We start from the raw sequence: 20932 nt of genomic DNA on the forward strand, positions 1-20932 counted from the left end.
CACCTGAACCTGGAGCTGCTAATTTCAAATTCCTGTGCACTGATACAATTTTACAACATTGACTTTGTATTCTTCAGCTGCTTCTATAGATTACAATACTCAGAGTCCACCATTTCACATGACAAGCAGGTAGAAAACAATCCTAACTGCTGAGGGAGAGAGACAGATGAACTGTGCAAATTAGGTTCTTTCCCTGTCTACATGGAACCACTATATACATATTGTGTATCTAATGGGCCAAGCCCATTTTTAAATAAATAACCAGCATAACACCCAAATTGCCAAAGATGATCAAACATGGAAATGCTTCATTTTTTTCTGGCATATTTTGCAGGTTAAGGCATTCAGTTAAAACTGGTGGCTTTGGCTGTTCCATCTGGTGCGGCACGCCATCGGGATTCTCCATTTCGCCAGCAGGTCAATTGTGGGGCAGCCCCACGCCGCCGGGAAACCCCTGGGCTGCCAGCAAACGGAGAATCCTGACAGCTGAGAATTCAGCCCAGGGTGTTTTGTGTTGCTGCAGCTCTGATGCTGTCCTTGAGGCCACAAGAGAATGTTTGAGATGCTTTGCTTTCTTCATATTGGTGCTAGTCAATGAGTTGTAAGCAAAACTTCAACCAACAACATGGGTAGATCTTGGAATGATGTTCTGCTGTAAGAGTTTGAACATTTGGCTCCAAATTAAAAGGCATAACATCAAAGGTAAGAATCTCTGGATTGTTGGCTGAGTCACACACCAATTGGCAGACGGATAAACAGATTAACAGGTTTAATGGGCGGGATTCTCCGACCCCCCGCCGGGCCAGAGAATCGCCGGGGGGCGGCGTGAATCACGCCCCGACGCTGGCTGCCGGATTCTCCGGTGCCGGTTATTCGGCGGGGGCGGGAATCGTGTCGCGCCGGTTGGGGACTGTTTCCCCCCCCCCCCGGGAGATTCTCCGCTCCGCGATGGGCTGAGTGGCTGCCGATTTGCGGCCAGTCCCACCAGCGTAAATCCTTACCAGCGGGACCTGGCTCTGCGGGCGGCCTGCAGAGTCGTGTGGGGGGGGGGGGGGGGGTGGCCTGGCCTGGCCTGGCCTGGCCCGCGGTCAGGGCCCACCGGTCTGTGGGCGGGCCTGTGCCGTGGGGACACTCTTTCCCTCCGTGCTAGCTGCTGTAACGTTCCACCATGGCCGGCGCGGAGAAGAACCCTCCCTATTCATGCACTGGGATCACGCCAGCTGGCGCTCCTGCACATGTGCCAACTCAAGCCAACTGGCGGAGGCCCTTTGCCACTGGTTGGCACAGCGCCGACCTAGCCCTTGAAGGTACGGAGGATTCACACCACTCTCGGCGCCAGTACGGCCCACCCCGCCGGATAGCGGTGAATCCAGTATGTGGCTAAAAGTATGATGTGGGAGACCGGTGTTTCACTCCTTGGGACAATAGCATTAATACTGGGGAAAGAAGAAACTTTTCTATTGAGGCAGGCTCCACTTAAACTGAACTAGGATCAAAGTTGTGTTGATTTAAATAACTAGACAAGGCTTCAAACTAATAAAACCAGCTCAGGGCAGGGTGATGTAGGAACTGATCATTCAAAAACATCAAAGGAAGTCTCCAGAGCAACATTTTTGATTCTTAAAAGCGAAGTGGCTCTTCCTAACCCTGACTAACAAAGAAAAAAGGTATTACCGATAAGGTCACGCCAAAGAAAATTTGAAAAAGTGAAAACAAAAGGCAAAATATCTGACTGTGGGAAGCATTCACAGCACATTAGATGAATTAATAGCATAGATAAAAATTAATCATCTTGATCTATTGGCCATGGTGGTGGCAAAGTGACAAGGGTTTGGAAGGAAATATTCCAGGATCCATAGCTTTTAGAATAGATTAGCAAAATTAAAAAGGAGAAAGAGTAGCCCTGATAATAAGGAATGGAATGAAGGACGGTGGATAGAAAGGATCTTAGCTCAGCAAATCAAGTAGTCAGTATGGGTAGGACTAAGGAACCTCGAGGCCGCAAACAATGTTGGGATTGTTTCCGTGGCGCCCATTGTTTCCGCAGTTGTCATGTATAATTGCAATTGTATAAGGTGTTAGTGCGGCCACACCTGGAGTATTGTGTTCAGTTTTGGTCTCCTTACTTGAGAAAGGACGTACTGGCGCTGGAGGGTGTGCAGAGGAGATTCACTAGGTTAATCCCAGAGCTGAAGGGGTTGGATTATGAGGAGAGGTTGAGTAGACTGGGACTGTACTCGTTGGAATTTAGAAGGATGAGGGGGGATCTTATAGAAACATTTAAAATTATGAAGGGGATAGATAGGATAGATGCGGGCAGGTTGTTTCCACTGGCGGGTAACACAGAACTAGGGGGCATAGCCTCAAATAAGGGGAAGTAGATTTAGGACTGAGTTTAGGAGGAACTTCTTCACCCAAAGGGTTGTGAATCTATGGAATTCCTTGCCCAGTGAAGCAGTTGAGGCTCCTTCATTACATGTTTTTAAGGTAAAGATAGATAGTTTTTTGAAGAATAAAGGGATTAAGGGTTATGGTGTTCGGGCCGGAAAGTGGAGCTGAGTCCACAAAAGATCAGCCATGATCTAATTGAATGGCGGAGCAGGCTCGAGGGGCCAGATGGCCTACTCCTGCTCCTAGTTCTTATGTTCTTATGTTCTTATAAATCAGAAAATAGGAAAAAGAAACAAAAGAAAGGCTTGCATTTGTACACAATCACAAGACATCCTAAAGTGCTTTACAGCAAATTAAGTACGAGGTGTTGGCACTGTTGTGATGTAGAAAGTATTACATATATAATAGTAATACAGTAAGCTTAGAGACTTTAATCTTTTCACAGGTGGCCAAACCAAATTTTCAGTAATAATGTGAAGATGAGTCATGAATGTTTTATGCAAGATGATTTTCTAGATCTGTATATTAAGGAACTAGTGTTAAGCAGTGAGAAAAGAGATCTCCAGGAAAGAGTGACCATAATGTTATGGATTTTTATATTGGATTTGAAAGTGATATACGGCCAAAACTATAGACATGTACCTATGTATTAAAAACATAAAATCAGGAAATACTCTGCAGGTCTGGAGAGTTAATGTTTCAAGTTGTGACCTTTCATCAGAACCTAAGTAGTTGCTTTATTTAGATTTGAAGGTTAAATTGGCTAACCACATTAAAATGTATGACTAGATAAACAATGGCTAGCATTTAAAGAATTGATGCATAATTTGCAACAAATATACACAAAAGCCCAACAGAATCCATCGTGGTTAACAAGAAGAGTTGAGAACAAAGAACAATACATCACAGGAACAGGCCCTTTGGCCCTCCGTGCCTGTACTGGTCATGATAGCAATGTTGGCCAAAACCCTTAGCACTTCCTTGTGCTGTATACCTCTATACCCATTCCATCCGTGTATTTGTCACGATGCCTTTTGAATGCCATTAATGTATCTGCTTCTACAACCTTATTCCAGGCACTCACCACCCTCTGTATAAAAAAAAACAAACCTGTCTCCCACATCGCCTCTAAACCTTGCCCCATGACCTGAAACCTATTCCCCCTGGTGACTGACCCCTCCACCCTGTGAAAGAGTGCCTGCCCGTCCACTCTAACCATGCTCCTCATAATCTTGTAGACCTCTAATCAGGTCACCTCTCCACATCCGTCGTTCTATTGAAAACAGTCCAAGTCTATTCAGCCTTTCCGCACAGCTAACACTCTCCAGACCAGACAACATCCTGGTAAACACCCTCTGCATGCTCTCCAGAGCCTCCATATCCTTCTGTTAGTGTGGCAACCAGAATTGTGCGCAATATTCCAAGTGCGGCTTTTGTGAGGGCCACGAAGAATCCAGCACGAGTTGAAGGATAGAAAGAAATTACATTTATAATAACATATATATACACAACAGCAGCAGCAACTCCCTTGCTGCTCACTCTCCTCTAGCCGGTTCCAAATTGGTCAGCTTTATTTATGCAGGGAATCTGCTAATGATTTCTCCGCCCCCCCCTTATTGGGGAAGCTCATACTCCCAAAGGATTGTGGGATTGCCATTAGTCCCCAACCAATGGTAAGCAGGCAGGTTATAACAGCGGCCTTACCAAAATTCTATACAACTGTAAAGATAGATAGTATTATATCAAAGCAGGAGGCTTATAATGCTTCCATAAGTAAGCCTGAGGATTTTAAAATTCAGCAAAAATGAACCAAAACATTAATCAGGAAATGGAAAAGAAGACCTAAGAATAGAGTGGCAAGAGACATGTCGTACAAAAATAGGTCAACGCTTTGCTAGCATTTTCCCAGGATTTTCATTGCACGCGTTCAAGAAGCTTGTTCTGTTCTCTGTTTTCAGTTGATCTCTTGGGCGTGATTCTCCGACTCCCACCATCGGGCTGGAGAATTGCTGGGGGTGGCGTGAAACCCACGCCGACGCCGCCTGCTGAATTCTCCGGTGTCGGGGTTTTGGCGGGAGCGGGAATCGCAGCTTCTGGCAGTGACACGCCGGCGCCGGCCTAGCCCCTGAAGGTGGGGAGGATTCCGCACCTTCCGGGCGGCCTGATGCCGGAGTGGTTCACGCCGCTGCTCGGCGCCGGTACGGCCCGCCCCGCTGGGTAGGGGAGAATCCCGCCCCTTGTGTTCATTCATATTGTTTAACTCCTGTGTTCATTCATATTGGTAGCTATGAGAATCTTTTGACAATTGGATGTTAATGCTTTCTACAGATCAACATCTTGGCTCTCTAAATTTCTGTAAAGATAAACTGAATTCATAGTAATTGTGGCCTACAGTGACAGTATCCTGATTTCAGCCATTCTTTAACAAATTATCATATTTAGACCATAAGACAGAGGCACAGAATTAGGCGACTCGGCCCATTGAGTCTGCTCCGCCATTCAATCATGGCTGATATTTTCTCATTCCCTTTCTCCTGCCTTCTCCCCATAACCCCTGATCCCCTTATTAATAAAGAACCTATCTATCTCTGTCTTAAACACACTGTGATTTGGCCTCAACAGCCTTCTGCGGCAAAGTGTTCCACAGATTCACCACCCCCGTTAAAGAAATGCCTCCTCATCTCAGTTTTAAAGGATTGTTCCACTTTTTCCTACAAGTGGAATTGTCCTACTAATTTTATCACTGCAATAATCTATTTATCTCCCTTTCTTTTTCTTTGATCTTTAAAGTTCAAATGACCTTCTCAGGTGATTGTATTACAGATAATCTGAGAGGTTTCAACCTCCGTATTTCCTTTTGGGAGGGGTGCTAGATTTCCTTCACATTTTGTGACTTAATATTTATTTTCAAACCAACTCCGCCCCCCTGCCGTATTATTTTACAAGCATTTGTTCCTAGTTTTTGCTGATTTTGTTTTAGGCTTACGATGTCCTGCAAGCTTTTTGTTAAAGCTTGGAAATTCTAGATTGGAATTCTGCTTGACGTGCATTTATTAGAGAGGGTTTTTGTTGTGAATATGAAGTCGTCATTAGGAACAGTGGAACCCTGCCTTTCTTTCTCTTCTGGTGTGAGACATCACTGTTCATTTTCTGAGCACTCTTTCAACAGTCTATTTTTCAGTCTATGTATATATGAACATATGAATTAGGAGCAGGGGTAGGCCACTTGGCCCTTCGAGCCTGCTCCACTATTCCATGAGATCATGGCTGATCTGATTGTCACCTCAACTCAACATTCCCATCTAACCCAGATAATGGGCAGCACGGTAGCATAGTGGTTATCACAGCTCCAGGGTCCCAGGTTCGATTCCCGGCTGGGTCACCGTCTGTGCGTAGTCTGCACGTTCTCCCCGTGTCTGCGTGGGTTTCCTCCAGGTGCTCCGGTTTCCTCCCACAGTCCAAAGATGTGCGGGTTAGGTGGATTGGCCATGCTAAATTGCCCTTGGTGTCCAAAAAAGGTTAAGTGGGTGTTACTGAGGTACGGGGTAGAGTAGATACGTGGGCTTGAATAGGGTGCTCTTTGTGAGGGCCGGTGCAGCGTCGTTGGGCTGAATGGCCTCCTTCTGCACTGTAAATTCTATGATAACCTTTCACCCACTTACTGACCAAGAATCTATCCAGCTCTGCCGTAAAAATACTTTAGAACTCTGCTTCCACCGCCTTTTGTGGAAGAGAATTCCAAAGAGATTCTATCTTCTGTGAGAGAAACATTCTCGGCCTAAACAGACAACCCCTTATTTTTTTATCAGAGGCCCCAGTACTAGTTTTTCTCTCTCAACAGGAAACATCCTTTCTATATCAAACCTGTCAAGATCCCTCAGGATCTTTCATGTTTCAATGAAGTCACCCCTTACTCTTCAAACTCCAGTGGATACAAGCCCAGCCTGTCCAACATTTCCTCATAAGACAACCCACCCATTCCTATTAGCTTAGTAAACCACCTCTGAACCTTCCAATGCATTTACATCCTTCCTTAAATATTAGAACAATACTGTGCACAGTACTACAAATGTGGTCTCACCAATGCCCTGGAAAATTGAAGTATAACCTCCCTACTTTTGTGTTCAATTCCCTTTGCACTAATTGGCCAATATTCTAATAGCTTTCCGAATTACTGGCATACTAGCCTTTTGTGATTTGTGTACTCAGGACTCCGAGATCCCTCTGCATCTCAGAGCTCTGCAATCTCTCACCATTTAGATAATTTTCCCATTTATTTAATATATCTATATATCTTTTGTAGCTTCCTTTTTTCCTGTTCCTGAGTGTGTATATATGTTCTTGATTGAATTCTTTTATTTCTTATTATTTACATCCAATTCCTTTTCTGGTTAATACTTAGGTAAAAGTGGTAAAGTTCTCCTACATGTGGACCATCAATAACTTCAGCTTTTGTCGAGAAGAAATGGGCGAAGTATTAAGAGTTCAACTTTTTCATCTGGCCCGAATGATAAAATGAAGTGGTAAGTTTTAGTTCAAAATGGTTATGGCATAATATGTCTGTTAATCAAAGAGGTTTTGAGGAATGGAGTATAGAAAATGATTTAATCAAGCTGACTGTATTTACTATGACAGTGTTAACTAATGTGTTTGTAATCATTTCAGGATCCCCATTAATAATAGCTTTGAAAACCAAAATTATTTGTTGGGGTTAAATATCTTGGCAGCAAAAAAGATGTTTGTTAAAAGAGATCAATTTTTCCCTCTGGATTCTGTTCCTCCTGTTGCGATGTATAATTGCACATATTGTATCTCATTGCATGTATGATTTCCAATTTAATGCACTGTTTGGAGACAAAGTGTGGTGTTGGAGTCATTTTATTGTGGAGTATTTGAGATGGATGGTATTACAGTTCAATCTGGAGATTTGCTCCTCGGCTGGTCCTACTCTCATGTCTGTTTGGACTGAACAGCAGTCTGCACCCAAGCTGCGATCCCCTCCACTCAACCTTCTGGTCTTTCTCTATGTATTGGTTTGTCAATACAATAGTCAGCAAGCAACAAAATCAAATTACTTTTTTGTCATTCCTGGGTAAGTAATGGTGCATTGTATATTTGAGTCATCGGTTTTGCATCAGTTCTTTTGCCCACAAGCTAATGTGGGGAAGGTGACTTGTGAGTGTATCTAGCAACCAAATGTGTAGTGTTCAGTTGCTTTAGATCCGTACTCTATTGCAGACTGCAATGTAATGCTTTTTCCAGATACAGCCATGATCTTCATATACTTACTGGTTTTAATTTTTCAAAATTTCCCTGGATTTGGGGAAAGTTCTTATTAGATTAGAAATTACCAAATGCAACTCCTTTATTCAAAAAGGCAGGGAAACAGAAAGCAGGAAAGTACAGGCCAGTTAGCCTAGCATCTGTCGGAGGGAAAATGTTAAAAGCCATTATTAAGCAGGGCAATTGGGGGGAAAAGTCAAGGCAATCAGGCAGAGTCAACATGGTTTTGTGAAAGGGAAATCATGTTCAACCAATTTATTAAAGTTCTTTGAAGGAGTCACATGTGCTGTGAACAAAGAACAATACAGCACAGGAACAGGCCCTCCAAGCCTGCAGTGGGCATGATACCAACCTTTGCCAAAACCCTCAGCACTTCCTTGTGCCATATCCTGTATAGTAATGCTATCCATGTGTTTGTTAAGATGCCTTTTGAACACTGTTAATGTATCGGCTTCCACAACCTCCCCTGACAACGCGTTCCAGGCATTTACCACCCTTCGCATAAAAACCTGCCTCGCACATCTTCTCAAAACTTTGCTGCATGGACCTTAAACCTCTGCCCCCTGGTGACTGACCCTTCCAGCCTGGGAAAGAGTGCCTGCCCATCCACTCTATCCATGCCCCTCATAATCTTGTAGACCTCTATCAGGTCACCCCTCACCCACGTCTTTCTAATGAAAACCGTCCAAGTCTATTCAGTCTCTCCACATAGCTAACACCCTGGTAAACCTCCTCTGCACCCTCTCCAAAGCCTCCATATGCTTCTGGGGTAGTGTGGCGACCAGAACTGTGAGCAATATTCCAAGTGTGGCCTTACCAACGTTCTATACAACTGTAGTATGACTTGCCAGTTTTTATACTCTATGCCCGTCCAATGAAGGCAAGCATTCCGTGTGCTTTCTTGACCACCTTGTCCACTTGTGTTGCCACCTTCAAAGATCTGTGGGCCTGCATGCCCAGATCTCCCTGACTTTCTATATTCCTAAGAGTTTTACCATATATGGTATATTTCCCCTCTATGTTAGACCTACCAAAATGCACTACCTCACATTTGTCCGGATTAAACTCCATTTGCCTTTCTCGGCCCTTTCTCCAACCTTTCTATGTCTTGCTGTATCCTCTGACAGTCCTCAACACTATCTGCCACTCCACCAACCTTGGTGTCATCCGCAAACTTATTAATCAGAACAGCTACATTTTCCTCCAAATTGTTTATGTATACTGCAAAAGACAGAGGTCCCAGCATATATCCCTGTTGAACACCACTAGTCACAACCTTCCATTCAGAAAAACACCCTTTGCCTTCCGTGACTGAGCCAGTTCTGTATCCATCTTACCACCTCACCTCTGACTTCACCTTTTGTACCACTCTGCCTTGTCAAATGCTTTACTGAAGTTCAAGTAAACAACATCCACCGTCCTCCCTATATCAATCACCTTTGTCACCTCATCAAAAAAACCCAGTCAAGTTAGTGAGGCACAACCTCCCCTTCACATGACCATGCTATCTATCGCTAATGTTTCCAAATGGGTATAAATCCTGTCCCTTAGAATTCTCCCCAGCAATTTACCTACTACCCACGTGAGGCTCACCGACCTATAGTTTCCAGGATTATCCATGCTACCTTTCTTAAACAGCGGTGCCATATTAGCTATTCTCCAGTCCTCTGGGATCTCACCTGTAGCCAATGAGGGTACAAAAATGTCAGTCAAGGCCCCAGCAATTTCCTCCCTTGCTTCCCTCTGGGCCAGGAGACTTGTCTACCTTAATATCTTTTAAAAGACCCAATACCACCTCCTTTTCAATGTTTAAAAAGAAAAATTTAGAGTACCCAATTCATTTTTTCCAATTAAGGGGCAATTTAGCATAGCCAATCCACCTACCCTGCACATCTTTGGGTTGTGGGGGTGAAATCCACGCAAACATAGGGAGAATGTGCAAACTCCACACGGCCAGTGACCCAGAGCCGGGATCGAACCTGGGACCTCACTGCCATGAGGCAGCAGTGCTAACCACTGCACCACCGTGCTGCCCTCCTTCTCTATGTTAACGTGATCCAGACTGTCCACACACCCTACCCAAGAATCATTTTTTCGCAAAGACCCTTTCCTTTGTGAACACTGATGCAAAGTACTCATTTAGTACTTCCTCCATTTCCTCTGGCTCAACACATAGATTCCCCCCACTGTCCTTAAGTGGTCCAATCCTTTCCCTGGCCACCCTCTTGCTTTTTACATATGAAAGAAAGGCTTTGGATTCGCCTTAATCCTACTTGCCAAGGACTTTCATGACCCCCCCTTCCAGCCCTCCTAATTTCCTGCTTAAATACCTTCCTACTCACTTTATGTCCCCTCCCCTTTTTAGCTCGACAAAAGTTCCTTTTTCTTTTTCTCATTATCCAAGGCTCCCTAAACTTTCCATACTTATCCTTCGTTCTCTCAGGAACGTGACTTTGTTGAATTCTAATCAACTGTCGCTTGAAAGACTCCCAAATGTTCGAAGTCGGTTTACCATCCAACAGCCGCATGCAATCCAAATTCTTCAATTCCTGTCTAATGTTAAAGTAATTTGCCTTTCCCCAGTTTAGCAATTTAACTCGAGGGTTACGCTCATCCCTATCCAAAAGCACCCTAAACCTATGGAATTGTGGTCACTACTCCCAAAATGTTCCCCCGACTGAAGCCTCAACCACCTGTCCTGGCTGATTTATCTGGATAGTTGGATACATTATTTGTCTCCTTATTTACGGAAAGATGTAATTGCTTTAGAAGCAGTTCAGAGATTACTAGACTAAAACCAGCAATGAGCGGATTTCCTATGAGGAAAGGTTGTACAGGTTATGCTTGTATCCACTGGAATTTAGAAGAGTGAGGTGTTACAATACCCTGGGCCAGTGCATGGGCAATTCCAGCCCCACAGGCCCCAGAGTCCCAACATAAGTGAATTAACGAATAAATTGTATATATTTTGTGAGATATTTGACCCTTGGACTGTTCCAATGGATGACAATACTAATATACTAACTATTTATTTATAACAAGAGAAGAGATCAGCATCTACTGGTGATAATAGAACAATAGTCTGCTAATCTAATTACTCCCCCTTTTATCATCCCACCCTCCAACCACATAGAGACAAAACAGACACACAATGAAATGAAAATCGCTTATTGTCACAAGTAGCCTTCAAATAAAGTTACTGTGAAAAGCCCCTAGTCGCCACATTCCAGCGCCTGATCAGGAGACTGATACGGGAATTGAACTGTGCTGCTGGCCTGCCTTGGTCTGCTTTCAAAGCCAGCGATTTAGCCCTGTGCTAAACAGCCCCTAGGTAGGGAAGGGTCAAAATAATGGGAATTAAAATGGACGTGAGATGAGTATATTCGCTGCTGAGGTTGGTGGCACTTTAGCACAGTAGTTAGCACTGTTGCTTCACAGCACCAGGGACCCGGGTTCGATTCGCGGCTTAAATCACTGTCTGTGTAAAGTCTGCATGTTCTCTCCGTGTCTGCGTGGGTTTCCTCCGGGTGCTCCGGTTTCCTCTCATGTCCTGAAAGATGTGCTTGTTTGGTGAATTGGACAGTGTTGTGACTGGGGAATTTTCACAGTAACTTCATTGCAGTGTTAATGTAAGCCTATTAATGACACTAATAAAGATTATTATCATTAGTCTTTGTTGACGGTTAGCTTCCTGGGACGTGATGTGTTGGATCGGACCTTCTGGTTTGTGCCTTCAATTAGAACCCGCAGGCTGTAGAATTTCCCCTGGGGTGGTCATTTTCACTTGACTGACCTCTACCAGATTGGCTTTCAGACTCACTGAGATACATTTTGAATTTTCTGCTGGAGAATCTGAGAGGATTTTCCATCCACTCCTCCCTATGGTCTGGTCTTCTGGCAGGTTCTAGCTGTTTGTGATGTCGAGAGAAAGAAAAAGGTATTTTCTTCAAGGCCTTTAGAGATCCTAGGAGAGATATCAGAGCTGTGCAGACCTAAATAGATTGTTGATGAACAAGGGGGTGAAAGGTTATCAGGGGTAGGCAGAAATGTAGGATTGAGGTTACAGTCAGATCAGCCAAAATTTTATTGAATGTCAGAGCATGCCCGAGGGACCGAGTGTCCTACTTCTCTTAATTCCTATGTATGTTCTGTACTTGTTGGTAATTTAATAAAAATTATTGTACACTGAGGATGAGAATAATCCTTGGCTTTGAATGCAGTCAAGGTGATCCAAAACTTGGGGCGCGATTCTCCGTTCCCACGCCGGGTGGGAGAATTGTGGGAGGGCCGCTCTGGCACCCCCGCGATTCTCCCACTCCCCCCAAAATGGAGTGTCGTGTTTTGTGACACGGCGCTCGGAGAATCACGGGCCGCCGTTTTTCACGGCGACCAACGATTCTCCGACCCGGATGGGCCGAGAGGCCTGCCGTTCCCGACCGGTTCACACCGGCGGCAACCACACCTGGTCGCTACCGGCGTGAACATGGTGCCAAAAGCTGGTTTGTGGCTTGTGGGGGGCGGAGAGGGGAGTGAACACCACGACCGTGCTCGGGAGGGGACTGGCCCGCGATCGGTGCTCACCGATCATCGGGCCGGTGTCTCAAAGGAACGCACTCTTTCCCCTCCGCCGCCCTGCAAGATCAAGCCGCCATGTCTTGCGGGGCAGCGGAGGGGAAGACGGCAACCGTGCATGCGCCAGTTACCGCCGGCCAACCTGTGCATGCACGGCTGATGTCATTAGGCTCGCCTGCCGCGTCATTCTCGGCGCGCCGGGCCTTGACGCCAGCGACAAGGCCCCACGGCCGAGATTTACGGCACGGCCCTCCTAGCACCCCGGGGGGTGGAGAATAGGGGGCGAGGGGCGGCCTCCGACGCCGTCGTGAACCTCTCCGGGTTTCACGACGATGTCGGGCCTTGCGGAGAATTCCGCCCTTAGTTCTCGGCATGTTCTCAGTTCGGCCAATTATTTATCGGTGAGAGTTTCAAACCTGTTTAAATAACACAAAATGATCCTCTGGATGCTTTTGATAGGATGTTTTAGTGAAGCTTTTTTTTTTAAATGGTAAAAGTGAATCTTAGCTGCTTGTCATAAATTAATGTTCAAATATTTTAAAATAATTTTTAGCATAGCTGTGTGCATTAACAAATGTCCAAACTCCACTTAATCAGAAATTAGTAATTTTACAGGTTCAAAATGATACCGAGGTAAATTTCACAGTTTTGCATCACCTTGTGACCATCTCGATGGAAAGAATCCCTCTCACCTTGCTTTAAACAGAGGTTTCATAGAAACATAGAATTTACGGTGCAGAAGGAGGCCATTCGGCCCGTCAAGTCTTCACCATCCCTTTGGAAAGAGCACCTTACTCAAGCCCACCCCTCCACCCCATCACAGTAACCCCACTTAACCTTTTTTTGGGACACTAAGGGCAATTTAGAATGGTCATCCACCTAACCTGCACATCTTCGGACTGTGGGAGGAAACCATAGCGCCGGAGGAAACCCATGCAGTCATGGGGAGAATGTGCGGACTCTGCACAGACAGTGACCCAAGCTGGGACTCGAACCTGGGACCCTGGAGCTGTGAAGCAACTGTGCTGACCGCTATGCTATCATGCTGCCCATCGATCATAGTTTATTTTCTGTTGTCCACAGCAACCTTTTCTATCTATCAAATTGGAAGAAAATTGTTTTTCGCCTGTTTGTTAGTTAGCAACTTGTTTGATCAGATATGTTGTATGCTCACTAACCTTGTAGTAATAATTTCTGCATGTAACTTCTTTGTAGGTTCTGTTATAATTATGTTTTTATGATGGTTTTATCCAGTCAGCATTTATTGACACTTGAATAATGGAAATAATGGCACCCTTTGCAAAATTGCTTCAATTCTTATGGTATATTTTCTAGGGGTAGCCAGTTCGAACTCATTTTGGACCAATTAAGTTCAAATGTTAGAAATTGCCAGGACTACAGCAAAAATCCATAAAAATGACCAGCTGCAAAACTAGCTGGGATGTTGCAGTCATCCTCAACATGATGTACTTTCACACAGGAATTGTAAATGTTCACGATAAGTACATGAGACTCACCATAGCAAGGTTTTATTGTGTAATTTGTTTATATATGTATAAATATACATATAGTTTTGGGATGGTAACTTTCCTATCATCACTGATCAGGTGTATATTAGTAACAATATTGATAATGTACTGAATCATGGAATCTTTGTATAAAACCAAGAATTTGAGTGTAGTCAAAGCATTCAATTTTGGATTGGATTTTGTACAAAACGAAGGTAATGTTTTTATCAAACAATTAGTTTTTTTAAAATCCAGGATTCTTAGCATTTACACTAATTGGTTATCGAGTGCGTCAATGCTGCAGACTCCACCATTATTATTAGTAATATTGGCGGATACCTTTCTGCCGAATGTACAATTTTCATTCTGTTTGATGTACACTAGCCTCCTGAACGGTACAGTTCTTTATTTAATTGCCTTAAACTGTTGTCAACTTAATTTATCAAATTTGTCAGAAGCCAGTTTAGTCATTTTAATCTTTGGAAATGATGGTTTTGGGGATTTAATTTCAGTAGTGTTAGGGAGAAGATATTCTCACCAGAGGCACTCAACCATTAATTCTTGATGAGAGTGGGCAGCACGGTGGCGGAGTGGGTTAGCCCTGCAGCCTCATGGCGCCGAAGTCCCACGTTCGATCCCGGCTCTGGGTATCTGTCCATGTGGAGTTTGCACATTGTCCCTGTTTGCGTGGGTTTCGCCCCCACAGCCCAAAAGATGTGCAGGTTAGGTGGAGTGGCTGTGCTAAATTGCCCCTTAATTAGAAAAATTGAATTGTACTCAAAAAAAAATTAATTAATTTTTAAAAAATTGTTGAGAAGAAGAATTCCTTAGTAAGTTATGGTTTATGATTGGAATTATTGCACAGGCGCCGGAATGTGGCAACTAGGGGCTTTTCACAGTAACTTTATTTGAAGCCTACTTGTGACAATAAGCAATTTTCATTTCATTTCATTTCACATGGCAAACCATGTCCAGTTCAGGGTGGTGACTTAACAATTAACTTGAAGGTTCCCATTACATTGTTCCTATTGTCGTCCTCACTGATGGCTGGTCTAATTCTGCTTCTGGCCAATGGTGACCAGCATCTCCCCACCTTCCCTGTCCCCCTCCCAATCATTGCAATCCCATTGAAGGTCAAAGAAAGTGGTGACTGCGATTCTCTTAGTTGAGTTGGATGTCACCTGTTAGATATGCAATTTGTATTTATACAGCGCCTTTTCACATTGTAATACGTTCCAAGGCTCTTCACAAGAACATTCGCAAAACTAATTTTGACACAGAACCCCCGAAGGAGGTATGAAGGCTGGTGACAAAAAGCTTGGCCAGAGAAGGGTTTATGCAGTGTCTTTAAGGAGGAAAGCATTAGAGAGTTGGAGAGGTTTTTTTTGAAAGATATTTTATTGCGGCATTTATATATTAACACAATGGACCGAAACACAACCCCAAACCCCAGAGGGGTTATTGGGTTACGGGGATAGGGTGGAAGTAAGGGCTTAAGTGGGTCGGTGCAATATCATTATGGCTGATAGTGGGCTTCAACTTCCTACCCATTCCCCTTATCCATTGATTCCTTGAGAGACCCAAAATCTATGAGCTTTAAATGTATTCAACGGTGGAGCATCCACAAACTCTGGGGTTGAGAATTCCAAAGATTCACAACCCTTTGAGTGAAGTAATTTCTCCTCCCCTCAGCCCTAAATGCAAATATATTGGATTGTCCAAAAATGGGGCTTTGTCCCCACGCCGGCGTCAAAACGCTGACGTTTCACCCCTCTGTTTCCTGCAAAAAATAAAGAGCAATTCACTTGCCTGCAGGGGGCTATCAGGGACCCAGGGAGCTTCATGCAGCTTTGGCTGCGGATATGGGCCCCTGCACTTCCGGTTCCGAGTCCGCACTTGGCACGTCGGTGGCCTCCAGCGGCTGCGCAATGGCGGACTCAGACTGCGGACCATCACCAAGAAGCAAGGTGCCCCCAATCGTCCCCGCGCCCCCCCATTGGACCAGGCTGAACGCTGCTCCAGCCGCCCATAAGGGGCCCCCCCATGTTGATTCCCCCGCTCCCCACCACGGGGTCGGAAAATCGGCCTGTCGGAATCGGAATATTGCTGGGAGGGCTCCCCAGCCACGCGCCATGATTGATGGACGAGCGATTCTCCGGGGCCCGGAGTGGTGCCGGTCGTGAATGGCGCTTTTCCGTCCCCGCGCCAAACACTATTTCGGCGCAGGGCCGTGGAGAATCCAGCCTATTGTTTTTTAAGTGGGGAGACCAAAACTGCTCTCACTATTCCAGATGTGAGAGGCTGCATGGTGACGCAGTGGTTAGCATTGTTGCCTCACTGCTGCGAGGACCCGGGTTCGATCCTGGCTCCGGGTCCCTGTCTGTGTGGAGATCGCACATTCTCCCCTTGTTTGCGTGGGTCTCACCCCCCACAACCCAAAGATGTTCAGGTAGGTGGATTGGCCAGGCTAAATTGCCCTTAATTTTAAAATTATTTAAAAAAACTTCCAGATGTGGCCCCACCAAAACCCTGTACAATTGTAGAAAAACATCTTTATTCCTATACTCCCAATTTGCTTGCAATAATGGCCAACATGCCATTTGCCTTCCTAATTGCTTGCCGTAGCTATGTTAACTTTCTGCATTCCTTCTGCGAGCACACTTACAAGTCAATACTTAGAAGTTTCACATTTTTCTATTCTTACAACCAAAATGAATAACTTCATACTTCCCTACAGTATATGCCATCTGTCATCTCATTGCCCATTCACTTAATCTGTCTGTACCTCTTTGCAGCCTCATGAGACATTACTCTCTGCCTCTTTATTCAAGTCATTAATATAGATTATAAATAGCTGAGGCGAGCACTGATCTTTGTGGCAGTGCACTATTCACTGCCTGCCAACTTGAAAAAGCCCCATTTCTGCACACTACCTGCTTTCTGTCCATTAACCAATCTGCTATCCATGTTAAAATGTTACCCAAATCTGTGCACCCTTAACTTGCCTATTAACCTTTTGAAAATCCAAGTATATATTACATCTGCTAGTTCCCCTTTATCTACTTCGCTAGTTACATCCTGAAAAGAATTGTCAAACAAGATTTCTCTTCAGTAAAACCATGGTGACTTGTTCTAATAATACTATGCTTTTTAAGTGCATTGTTAAGACTTCCTTAATGATAGATGCCAGCATTTTTCAACAAATGATGTTCAGCCAACTGGCATGTTCAGTTTTTTCTGTCCCTTCCTTTCTTGAAAAGCAGTTTAGCATTTAGCAATTGAGTTAACTGTTCCTAATTTTAAGGAATTTGGGAAAATTCCACTATTTCTGCAGTTATCTCATTTAGAACACTGGGGTGTAGGCCATACGGTCCTGGGGATCTGTTAGATTTTAGTCCCTTAAGTTTCTCCAATACTTTCTCTCTGCTAATAGTAATTTCATTAATTTCCTCAGTTTTTAGCTTCTACATTAGTTTTGGTATGAATATTGTGACATCTCCTGTGCAGGCGGGCACAAAATATTTGTTCAACGGCTCTGCCATTTCCTCAGTCCCTATGATGATTTCTCCTGTCTTTTCTTTTCAAGGATCAATGTTTACGCTAGCTACTCTTTATATACTTATGAAGGCTGTTGCAATCTTTTTGTATTTCTGCCTAGTTTACTTTCATGCTCAATTTTCTCTATTTTTATCAACCTTCTGGTGGTCCACTCCTGGTTTCTAAAACACAGGCCCTCCGACTTGCTTCTGTTTTTGGCCATATGTTTTTATCTAATAGTACCCCAAACTTACTGAGTGCTGATATCTCAAAGAAGCAGTTTGCTGTTTTCTTCTTGGGTAATAATTTCTCGATGTATATCATGTACATGTTGAAGCTTAATGAAAGAACCTACAATTTGCCATATAGTATGAAATGTAATGTTAATGGGTATTAGCAAGTCCATTATTAACAAATAAGTTGCAGTATTTTTGAGGAGGAAGAAAGCTCCTTGTTAACTGATACATTTTTAATATACATATGTTACAGGTGCCTCAGAGTAAACCCAAAGGGTTTAGATGAAGAAAGCAAAGACTACCTTTCCTTATACTTGCTTTTAGTTAGTTGTCCCAAAAGTGAAGTCCGAGCGAAATTTAAATTCTCGTTATTGAATGCAAAAAGGGAAGAAACAAAAGCTATGGGTAAGCTCTTAATGTATATATTGAACAATCTTTACAAAGCATCTTATTCTGGTGTCTGTTTTTGCCCAATAAAATTTGGAAGTGTGCTTTCCGGCATTGTATATGTTTAGTAATTTATTTACAGATTATTTTAGTTGGTGTAACACTGCTGCTGCTGGGAATGTAACATCAGTGCTTCAGCATAAATCATCAGGGTGAAGTTAAAACTCACCACTATTCTTAGAATTCCCCCTATACCAAAAAAAAGGTTGATATTCTAAATGGTGAACAGGGATTCTCACTCCCTGACTCCGATGCAGGCTTCTGTGGGTGCTATTCAGGTCAAACTATCTTTTCAAGTTATCCCCCGGTATAACCCATACCTTCACCGAAGAATTTTACCTACTTACCCCTTAATAGCATCGATGTCCTGGGTCCTGCGTTATTAAGGAAGTGAAGTAAGCTAATAACCACTTTTTCAGGTTGTTATTTTTTTTATTGTATTTTTTCTTTTAAAAGCTGCAAACACTTTCTTTACAGAAAGGAAAAAAGATCTTGCTTCTGGCTGCTGCTGGTTGGTTGTACAGACCTTCAGTCCCACCTTGTCAATCAATCTTCTTAAAATCTGGTCTTCTTGAGTTGTATTCGCTGGTGAACTCGGTTGCTGTGTCCTGTTCTTCCCATGCACCGAGCTGTGAGAGCTGGCTCTGGCTCTGTTTAAATTCTAGTCTTCCTTAGATGTATAACTGTTTAAACTCGGCTGCTTGCCTTGTCTTTCCCATGACCGAGCTCTCTCTCTCTCTCTCTCTCTCTCTCTCTCTCTCTCTCTCTCTCTCTGAGTTCTCCTCCCCTTCTCTCCTGTTGCTGTTGCTGTCCTGTCCTCTGTCCTTGTTGCTGCTGCTCCCTGGGTTTATATTCTCTTTATGAGAGTTATTAAGTTTTACCGACTTTATTGTAAATGGGCTTGTTTCACTTTGATAGTTTAAAAGTATCTTTGATGTAAACATCTTACTACAACTAATTATTCATTTTGGGCATATCGTCTCCTCTCAGATCTGATTTAAAAAATGCTTTGGTTTCAATAGTTAACTTTATTTCTGTGATTTCGAATCGTTTAATTTTCCAATTGTCCCCAGCTCATAACTTTGCCTTTGATTTTGACTTAAATGATGTTTCTCGTAGACAGGTCGTCTCCAATTTCTTTTAATTGACTTGATGTTCGTAGAATTTTACACTTTAAAATTGACACCAAATTCGACTGGGCATCTTCCATCCTTTCCAGCTGTTTACTAAGAGAGTTTATTTCAATTAAGGTGTGAAACTTTGCTTTTAGCTGTATGCTAAAATTTAACTTGGTTATAACTTGAAAGACTTGCCTGTTTTAAACATTCGTCACTTAATGCAATTGAAACTCTCATCCATGCTTTTTCAGATGCTTCCTGAGATAGTTACATTCCATGAAGGTGTGAGCCATTGTTTTAGCTTACCACATGAAACCTGTGTGTCTGCGAAACCTGCCTGTGAGCAAGAATATGCATTTTATAACCCTGCTCTTTGAAACTGCTATTAACCTTTTGTGGGATCTTTCCCTGTACCCTCTCAAACCAGATATTGCCAGACTTCCATGTTTCAAATGACACATTTTTCTGTATTTTCAAGAACAAGGGGTGTTATAAGAACATAAGAACTAGGAGCAAGAGTAGGCCATCTGGCCCTTCGAGCCTGCTCCGCCATTCAATGAGATCATGGCTGATCTTTTGTGGACTCAGCTCCACTTTCCTGCCCGCACACCATAACCCTTTATTCCTTTATTCTTCAAACAACTATCTATCTTTATCTTGAAAACATTCAATGAAGGAGCCTCAACTGCTTCACTTGGCAGGGAATTCCATAGATTCACAACCCTTTGGGTGAAGAAGTTCCTCCTAAACTCAGTCCTAAATCTACTTCCCCTTATTTTGATGCTATGCCCCCTGGTTCTGCTTTAACCCGCCAGTGGAAACAGCCTCCCCGCATCTATTCTATCTATTCCCTTCATAATTTTATATGTTTCTATAAGATGACCCCCCCCCCCCCCCCCCCCCCCCCCCCCCCCCAATCCTTCTAAATTCCAACGAGTACAGTCCCAGTCTACTCAACCTCTCCTCGTAATCCAACCCCCTCAACTCTGGGATTAGCCTTGTGAATCTCCCCTGCATACCCTCCAGCACCAGTACATACATTCTCAGGTAAGGAGACCAAAGCTGATCACAGTACTCCAAGTGTGGCCTCACTAACATTTTATACAGTTGCAGTATAATCTCCCTAGTCTTAAACTCCATCCCTCTGGCAATGCAGGATAAAACTTCATTTGCCTTCTTAATCATCTGTTGCACCTGTAAACCAATTTTTTGCAACTCGTGCACTAGGACACCCAGGTCCCTCTGCACAGCAGCATGTTTTAATATTTTATCATTTAGATAATCCCTTTTGTTGTTGTTCCTACCAAAATGGATAACCTCACATTTGTCAATATTGTATTCCATCTGCCAGACCCTAGCCCATTCCCTTAAACTATCCAAATCCCTGTGCAGACTTCCAGTATCTTCTGCACTTTTTGCTTTATCACTCATCTTAGTGTCGTTTGCAAACTTGGACGCATTGCACTTCGTCCCCAACTCTAAATCATCTATGTAAATTGTGAACAATTGTGGGCCCAACACTGATCCCTGAGGGACACTACTAGCTATTGATCGCCAACCAGAGAAACGCCCACTAATCCCCACTCTTTGCTTTCTATTGATTAACCAATCCTCTATCCATGCTACTACTTTACCTTAATGCCATGCATCCTTATCTTGTGCAGTAACCTCTTGTGTGGCACCTTGTCAAAAGCTTTCTGGAAATCCAGATATACCACATTCATTGGCTCCCCGTTATTTACTGCAGTGGTAATATCCCCAAAAAGTACAGTAAATTCGTTGGGCACGACCTGCCCTTTATAAACCCATGCAGCGTCTGTCCAATGGGACAATTTCCATC

At 43.7% G+C, this 20932-nt stretch overlaps 1 protein-coding gene across 1 annotated transcript in view; it reads left to right on the forward strand.

Moving 5' to 3' along the window:
• The window catches only part of spopla (speckle type BTB/POZ protein like a), a 251904-nt gene that overhangs the window by 198150 nt on the left and 32822 nt on the right, over positions 1-20932 (forward strand). The window contains 3 exon segments of the mRNA XM_038789941.1: positions 6794-6866; positions 6869-6914; positions 17781-17932. Of these exon segments, the coding sequence (XP_038645869.1) occupies positions 6794-6866; positions 6869-6914; positions 17781-17932 (271 nt within the window).

Source organism: Scyliorhinus canicula, chromosome 2, assembly GCF_902713615.1.
Source record: "Scyliorhinus canicula chromosome 2, sScyCan1.1, whole genome shotgun sequence".
Classification (NCBI taxonomy): Eukaryota; Metazoa; Chordata; class Chondrichthyes; order Carcharhiniformes; family Scyliorhinidae; genus Scyliorhinus; species Scyliorhinus canicula.